At 40.0% G+C, this 9261-nt stretch overlaps 1 protein-coding gene across 1 annotated transcript in view; it reads right to left on the reverse strand.

Annotated features, from left to right (window-relative positions):
- Nucleotides 1-8681: 8681 nt before the first annotated feature.
- Nucleotides 8682-9261, reverse strand: part of LOC118738075 — a 5278-nt gene continuing 4698 nt past the window's right edge. The window contains exons 2-3 of the mRNA XM_036468988.1: nucleotides 8830-9259; nucleotides 8682-8774 (exon numbers count right to left, since the gene is read on the reverse strand). Coding sequence (XP_036324881.1) covers nucleotides 8766-8774; nucleotides 8830-9259 — 439 coding nt within the window. The 3' untranslated portion in view covers nucleotides 8682-8765. The remainder of the gene's footprint in view (nucleotides 8775-8829; nucleotides 9260-9261) is intronic.

Consider the following 9261-nt stretch of genomic DNA (forward strand, 5'->3'; position numbering starts at 1 on the left):
TAATAAATTTGTTTGCTGTGGCCTACACGTTGGATCAACTTGGGCATCAGGGGTTCTCCTATGAGGAAGTGGCCTGGAGTTAAAGCTGTTAGATCGTTAGGATTGTCGGACATTGGGCTGATTGGTCTGGAATTTAGGATTCCTTCCACCTCGATGATTACCGTGTCCAGTTCTTCATACGTTAAGGACGCTGTCGAGGTGCTTCTTATTAGTAGATGCTTAGCTGATTTTACCGCTGCTTCCCATAAACCGCTAAAATGTGGAGTCCTAGGAGGTATAAAATGAAATGTTATTCCCTTTCCGCTGCACTGCTTTACTATTGATTCTCGTGATGAATTTCCATAAACAACGTCAGTAAGTTCAGAAAGCTGGTTTTTCGCGCCTACAAAATTTGTTGCGTTGTCACAATATACATTTTGGCAATGTCCTCTTCGGCTTATAAATCGTTTTAAGGCACCAATAAATGCATCCGTCGTTAAGTCGCTGACTAATTCCAAATATATATTCATATATTCAAAGTATATTCACTGCCTTTGTGGCAAAACAGCAAAATACCGCTACATAAGCCTTTTGTGGTTTCTTTCCCCTTATCCTGAAGTGAACCCAAAATGGCCCGCAGAAGTCCACGCCTGAGTTAATGAATGGTCTTGCTGGAGTTACTCTTGTTGAAGGCAAGTTCCCCATAATTTGACTCATTAGTTTTGGCTTAGCTTTGGTGCATCTTACACACTTGAGCACAATTGATCGTGTCAGCAATTTTCCCTTTATAGGCCAAAATCTTTGCCTTGTGTAAGCTAAGAGCGCTTGAGGTCCACAATGACGGTTTTCTTTATGGATCATTTGTACTAATAATTTGGCGAGTGAATTGTTATGTGGAATTAGCATAGGGTGTTTGGCATCGTATGCAAGTTCTGATGCTTGTAGACGCCCTCCAACTCGGATGATGCCATTATTGTCCAGAAACGGTGACAGGCTGCGGAAAGAACTGTTTTTGCGAACTTTGTTGTATTTTTTAAGGTGCTGAAGCTCTTCCTCAAAGTCCGATTGCTGCATTGTACGAAAGATTACCACAAGCGCTTTTTCCAATTCATGTACGATCAAGGGAATGTCTGACTCCCGCGATTGGTTTCTGGCCTGGTTGATAAATCTCAGCATGTAGCCTGTCACTCTTTGTAATGTTTTGAAAGAGCCATTGTGTCGAATGCTATAAAGTACGCTTCCTTCATGTCCAGTGGTTGCAACAGCGACTGATTTCACCCCTTTCCGTTCCATGTTGATACTTTCGTCGATTACTGATAATGCCTTGGAATACTTTGAAGGCCAAGTGTCTTCTTTACCAAGCAAGATTGTTGGCCCATAAAACCACATATTGCAGGTTTCTAGTCTCCCCGGCGGTAGTCCTCGTGATAGAATGTCAGCTGGGTTATCTTTTGAGCTTATATGCCGCCATTGTTCAGCGGTAGTGTGCTCATGAATAACAGCTATACGGTTTGCCACAAATGTTTGGTGTGATGCTGAGGATGAGTTAATCCATGCCAACACGATTTGTGAATCAGTCCAAAAGTATGTAGCCACATCGTCTAGCTTAAGGTCTGATTTGACCCTTGTAGTTAGTTGAGCACCCAGTACTGATGCACAGAGCTCAAGCCGAGGAATAGTTTGCCGTTTCAAGGGTGCCACACGTGATTTTGCACAGAGCAGCCTCACTTGTACTCGTCCCTCATCCAGCTCGGATCTAATGTAAATCGCAGCACCATATGCCTTTTCTGATGCGTCGGAGAAGACATGAATTTGAATTTTTGCTGGGATGTATCCTTCAAACACGTGCGTGAAACTTGCATGTTGTCCAATTTTTGCAAATCATTTCGAAATGTTGTCCATCTCTCATTCAAATCGGCTGGTAATGCTTCATCCCATGTCAGCTTCAGTTGCCAGAGATCTTGAATAAACATTTTTGCCATGACTACAATTGGTGCTAGTATCCCCAACGGATCGAAGAGCCATGCAAGATCGGCGCTGACTGAGCGTTTAGTTGCAAGACTGCAGCTTCCTAGGCATACCTTTACGCAGAATCGATCCATCTTAGGCATCCATGTTAACCCCAACGTTTTAATAGTTTGATTGATGTCATTGTCAAAGTCTATGTCAACTTCTTGTTCCTCCATGCTAACATTTTGCAGTAATTGTGAGTGATTGGCGCACCATTTTCGTAGGTTAAGACCACGTTGTTTTAAGATGTGTATCAGTTGCTGTTGGATTTCCATCGTCGTGGTTAAGCTGTCTGACCCACCGATTCCGTCATTTACATAAAAATTGTCGTGTAGAAACTGAGCACCAAGAGGATATTGTAATGCATTTTCTTTTGCAATTTTCTGCAAACATTTGGTGGCTAAATATGGAGCAGATCTTGTCCCATATGTGATTGTATTTAGCTGATAATGCTTTATTGGTAGGCTTGAATCCTTTCGCCAGATGATAAGTTGGAATTTGCGCTCGTCCGGTTGAATGAGCATCTGTCGATACATTTTTTCTACATCTGTGGTGAAGACGAACCTGGGAAAACGGAAGCGAAGTAAAATGGTGAAAAGCTCGCTCTGAACAGTGGACGATTTTGCTGATGCGTCGAACACCACATGTAATTTTGTAGTGCGGCTTTCGGGTCTCACAATGCAATGGTGAGGAATGAAGTACCTAGGTTTACTGATGGAATCAATATCCACTTGCGTCATGTGCCCCAAGTTCTCATATTCCTCCATAAATTGTACATATTGACTTTGTCTGGAGCGATTTTGCCAGTCGACGTTCTAAGACCAGGAATCGATTATACGCCATCCCATAGGATTCCCCTAAGGCCTCCGGATTTTCATGAAATGGTAGCCTTACCATGAATCTCCCATTTTCATTGATGAGTGTAAGTTGTGCGAAATGAGCTTTCTGTTTTTCTGCTACGGCATGTTGTTTTCTTACAGTTGCAACATCCTCAAGTTCACATAATCGAGCAATGGCTGCATCTAAGTTGATGTCATCGTTGGTACAGATTCCACATATTGCATTTGAGATGTAGTTGCCACCAACTTTTCCCGCGATGATCCATCCCAGTACTGTATTTTGCAGAATGGGTAGGTCATCTGACAGTTTGATTTGCCCTGCTGCCATCAGTTGGTTGTAGAATTCCGCCCCCAACAATATATCAATTTTGTCAGGACGATTGAATGATGGATCGGCTAACATGATATTCTCAGGAATTTGCCATTCGTCGACCTTGATTTCTTGCGAAGGCTGCGGGGATATAATCTGAGGCAATACCGCTGCCTCTAGCCGCGTTGTAAAGTTGTTGATCCGAGACTGTAGCGCCACATTGACTCGATGCTGTATCTTAGTGCTCCTTGACCCGATGCCACTAATGGAGATTGATGATTGTTTAGTTGAGATGCCAAGACGTTTAACCAATCGTTCAGTCACAAAATTAACTTGTGAGCCTGAATCGAGAATTGCCCGACACTGCACTTCTGTTCCGATTCCTCTAACTTTCACCATGGCAGTGCTGAGTAGTACATATGTGTTTGACTTTGTGTGCTTTGCAGCGGTAAGTGACGCTGCTTCGTCTTTTGATGGCGTTGATTTGGTCCTGGATGGTGTAGTACTTTGCGATTCGTTGCCTTGTGTTGGAGTGGATACTGATGTAATGTCTTTGCTCACATCCCTTTTTGAATCCTCGAAATGTAACAGCGTGTTGTGTTTTTTGTTGCATTTCAGACAGTTTCTTAATATAAAATCTTTAGAACCATGTCGCGGTTTTAGGCAATTGTGGCAATATTTCTGCCCTTGTATGAACTGAAAGCGTGCCGATGGAGACTGTTGTAAAATTCCTTGCAAGAAAATAATGGATGTTTTCCTTTTTTTTAAAGTTTCGGACAATTGATTCAATATTGCCGCCCGTTTCTCTTTGTTGTCTGGCCAAATCCTCGAAACGATCCATTTTTATAAGCTTTTATTTAACTTGGTCATCCTGCGGAAATCGCGGAAATTTTTCTAATCGATTTTAAACTAACTTCCCGACAAATTAGAGACTTGAAATTTTCAGCATAGTTCCAATCACGATGACAATGCAATTTAATATACAAATGAATTCCCCATATGGTCCAGTGGTCTTGATTCAAAGGCGGTCAAAAAATAGTAAGATTTATGGCTAACAGAGCCTAATTTGTCAAAGAACGTAAAACCACTATAAAATTGCTAAAGCTGCCGGCGATAGTGTAGTAAAGCTATTTGTGGCAAACTCAAGATATCAACCTAGTTTAGATATGAACCTCGTTGTAGGAATTAGACGACTCCAGATGTCGCCCCGGCAGAAGAAGTTAAATATTTGCGCCTAAATATATGACATTTACATGTGCTACAGCGGAAATGGACGACACGCCATTTCTTTAAATGAAAACAACAGCTGCTATATGTACATATGTATGTTAATACAAAACGTAAGCAAATATTTTGCTTGCATAGTCTTCTGTTCTCTTTCATTGCAAGTTGAATTATTTTAATATCTATTGCAAAATTTTGTACATAAAATAAAATAACACTTTTGTAATATATCAGGTCTTAGTGGTATCGAATTAAAACACGTCCTTTTCGTAACTGCGCACAAAATCTAATGTCTTCTTTTATTTTTGCAAAATGGAGTTAATCCCCCACGCTAAAGTATACATATGACATCTTTTACTGAACATACTCCTTAGTGTGTAGACAGAGTGTATCTATTACGAGCAATCCTTATGACCTAGACAGACTCTGGCCCTCTCTTACATACTAGTTACATATACGTTTAAGAGCTGTTTACATTGTTGCTTACAGCTAACATGACTTAATGCTAACAATAAACATGCTCGCTTAGGTACTATTTACATTTACCTATGTAGAAATGCTTACAACTCGGCCAGCCTGATAACTAGAATCTCCTGATTCTACGCTATACCTATCAATAACACTGGTCTACAAATTTCAACTTTTTTTCTGCGAATAAGACGGGACCTGGTGTTTCTGAACGGATTTTTCGTGCTGAACACGAATCCGGGGTCAAAAATGTCCCATCACGTCACGTTTTCGAGAAAAAAGGGGTTGAAACCCCTAAAAACAGCGTTTTTGGCCATTTTCGAAAAATTATAGAGCTGAACCCTGACGTGGTACAAATTTTGCATATATCAGAAATTAAAGGCTAAACCGTGCCCTTTCGAATGAGCCCTATGCCGAATTGATCGCGTGCACCCTTAAAGCAGGGGGTGTATTTGTGTTTAGGGGTGCAGGAAAAATTGATCACAGAAAGAATTTAATCTTAAACGATCATAGAAAATTAATAATGCCAAGGTTTTAACTATATTAAAAGTCGCTGATTACGAATCTGCAGTTAGATTTTAAAAATTTAAGAAATTTATTTATTTGTAGCTCTACAATTTTTCGAAAATGTCCAAAAACGCTGTTTTTAGGGGTTTCAACCCCTTTTTTCTCGAAAACGTGACGTGATGGGAAGTTTTGGACCCCAGATTCGTGTTCAGCACGAAAAATCCGTTCGGAAACACCAGGTCCCGTCTTATTCGCAAAACCCTTGTAGACCAGTGTAATTATTACGTCCCAACATATTTCTTTTCGTCTTACATTCGAGCCAAGGCTTTAGGTTTGTAATGGACTATGTGCCCTTATACGGTACTTGGGTCTGCTGAAAACCTTCTACATCTTCAACTATATATATGGTCCTCTGAACTTTGGTATTAATTTACTTGAGGCCCCTACTTGAGAACTCGCATTTGTTATCGCAACATAGTCTCCTAAGTTAAATTTACGCGCAAGTAGCCGTTTGCTATCCGTGTACTCTTTATTATACTTCTGTGCTTTTTGCTGTACTATTTCAGCTTGCTGTCTCACCTCTTGCACTGACCTAGCCTTAGACACCTGTAGTAAATCTAAAACATTTTCTTTCAGTGTATCTAATATTTTCCCCTTTTGTCTCACCCCAAACAGCATTACGCTAGGATGTTCATTGACCGCTTTGTGTAGGGTATTGTTCATTGCATACTCTATGGGCTCTAACACTTTTTGCCAGCTAATGTCATTTCCCGAATCTACCATTTTTGCTAACATCGGGCCTAGGGTCTTATTAACAATCTCAGCTTGTCCGTTTGCTTGCGGGGAGTTTGTTGCAACTTTAATATGTTGAACATTATTGGTTTCTAAGAATTCCTCAAACTCATTGGAAGTGAAACAAGTTCCTCTATCTGACACCAAATATTTTGGCCTACTGTAGGCTCTAAAATAATCTTCTAGCGACAGTACCGCTTCTTTTGACATCGTGGTCTTAGATGGATACAGCCGAACGAACTTTGTACAAGCGTCTATTATTACTAGTATGTGTTTGTACTTTGTATTGCTACTGTGAATTGGTCCATAATGGTCGATATGTAACATTTCAAAAGGTTCGTTTCCTTTAGGAATCATATTAAGAAGCCCTTCTTTTTTCCCGTGTTTTGTGGAGAATGCTATACATTTTAGGCAGTTTTCGATATGCCTAGCTGCTTTTTTCCTAATACTGGGGAACCAGTAGCTTTTACTTATCGTGTCCACTACTTTCTCAACACCTATGTGGCCCAACTCATCGTGGTATTTATACAAAACATGTTCTTCCATCGACTCTGGTACGTAAAATAATAAATTACCATCCTTCTTTTTATACACGACTCCGTTTCTCATCTCATAATTGCTATCTTCTGTATCTTCCAATCTTTTCTTGATAGTTTTTAGGTTTTCGTCCCTATTCTGACATATAATTAAGTTTTCCTCGAGTGTATTTGTATGGATCGTTAGGACATTATTTATTCTGCTCAGCGCGTCGACGTGTTGCATCCTTTTACCTGCTCTATGTTCTAGTTCATAGTCATAATTTTGTAGCTCGAGGGCCCACCTCGCGATTCGTGGGTTGATGTCTTTTTTATTGAGAGTTAGAGTTAAAGAGTTACAATCAGTAACAATCTTGAATTTTATACCCTGCAAATAAACTCTAAACCTCTTTAACGCATATATTATTGCCAACGTCTCCAACTCAAAACTATGATATCTTGATTCGACATCCGTCGTACGTTTAGAAAAATAGAAAATGGGGTGTAGTTTCGTATCCTTCTTCTTTTGGAACAGTATTGCTCCGAATCCTACTGAACTGGCGTCACAATGCAACTCTGTAACATCGTTCGGGTCATATATCGCCAGCAGGGGTGCTTCCAACAATTTTCTTTTAAGTGGGTCGAAGGTTTCTACTTCCCTTTGACCAAACTGAAATTTTTCATCCTTTCTCAGTAAATCATAAAGTGGCTTAGCTACAATTGAAAAATCTTGTATGAACCTACGAAAGTATGAACAGAGTCCTAAAAAGCTTTGCACTTCTTGTACTTTTGTTGGAATAGCAAAATTTTCCACCGCCTTTAATCCTTTTTTGTCTGCCTTTATGCCATCGCCTGTTATCGAATAACCTAAGTAAGAAATTTCCGACTGAAAAAATTCGCATTTATCTAACCTAAGCTCTAACTTATTTTGTACTAAACATCGGAAAACTTTCTGTAATATACGCATGTGTTCTTCGAAAGTTTGTGTTGCTATCATAATGTCATCGAGGTATATTATGACTTCGCCACTACGTATCATCTCCGCAAAGACTTTGTTTATGAACTTTTGAAAAGTCGCAGGAGCGTTTCTTAATCCAAAAGGCATTCTTAAAAACTCAAACTGTCCTAAAGGTGTCGTAAAAGAAGTATATTTTACTGACTTTTCTTCGACGAAAAAATGGAAAAATCCATTCTTAAGATCTAACTTTGTAAACCATCTCTTATTTAGTAGGCTGTCTAACAAGTCGTCTATCAAGGGTATAGGGTAATTGTCTTTAGCCGTGACTTTGTTCAATTTTCTATAATCGACGCACATTCGTAAGTCGCCTGTCTTCTTTTTCACCAACACTATCGGAGAGACAAAATCTGAGTCACTAGGACGTATGTACCCTCTCGCTAGATATTCATCTAGTATCCTTTGTAGTTCTGTTTTTTCGCTGTACGACAATCTTCTAGGTGTGCAACCAAACGGTTTCGCATTTTCTAAAACTAGCCGTATTTCCTTTTTGACTCTGGGCTCATCTGGCCTTTTTACATTTATGTATTCTCTGCAAAACATCTCCTGGAAAAATTTTCTGTTTTTATAACTAACCCCACTTCCAACTGCACACTCTACTTCACTCATATCTTGCATATCGATTGCTAATAACTCACCAATGGTCTTACTAATGTCACTATTTTTCTCAGCTTTATCTTCGTTCACCTCTTTGACCTTGCTCGTAATCCCACCTATATTTTCCTTTGTTGCATCTGAATCACCAATGTCCTCAACTTCGCGCACTTTCTCAACTTTGTTCTTATTCTCGACTTCGTTCACAACGTTTTCTTCTTCACCTTGCACCACCCTATCCATAAACTCTACATTTCCAATTTTCAACTTTGCCTCACTTGCCTCAATAAAATCTCTACCTAGCAATACCGAGTAACCAACACACCCATTAGGAACCACTAAAATTTCAATTAACACATCTTTATTCAGGACTTTGATACTACGCTTCATTTTTCCGATAATTTTCAAAATTGACTTATTTAATCCATAGTACGTTTCTTTTACTTCCTCTAGTTTCACCCCTGACGGCACCACATTTTGTTTGATTAAGCTAATCGGGCTGCCCGAGTCAACTAAGCATTCTACAAACATATAAGTATTAACGTGTGACAATATATATATTCTAAAATAACTTACAAATGAATTTTTCTCCTTTTTATATTGGTTACAGTTTGTTGCGAAGTGTCCTTGCTGTCCGCAGGCATAGCAGGACCCAGCTTCTCGTTTCGCCTTCCTGCAGTCTTTGGCGTAGTGGCCTGAACAGTTACAGTTATAGCACCTGAGACGTTCATCGGCGCGTTGCTTTGCTGCTGGTCGTTCCGGCAATGTAATTGAGCGGAATGCTCTCATGACATCGTTTGGTGACGTAAAATTGTGCAATCTTGCTTGGTTGCGGAGTTGCTTGTCAGGGATTCCTTCGACAAGGTAATCCGCGAATTCTTCGTCACTAAGGTTTAAATCTGCTCGTAGGGCGAACTTGTCATTGTAGTAGTTTGAAAAACTTTCCTCCGGCACCCACACACGGTTTTCAAACCTACGACGGCGTTCGAGCTTTCTTTCGCCGGATGT

The sequence above is a fragment of the Rhagoletis pomonella genome, unplaced genomic scaffold, assembly GCF_013731165.1.
Source record: "Rhagoletis pomonella isolate Grant_MI unplaced genomic scaffold, Rhpom_1.0 Rhpom_scaffold_00004, whole genome shotgun sequence".
Classification (NCBI taxonomy): domain Eukaryota; kingdom Metazoa; phylum Arthropoda; class Insecta; order Diptera; family Tephritidae; genus Rhagoletis; species Rhagoletis pomonella.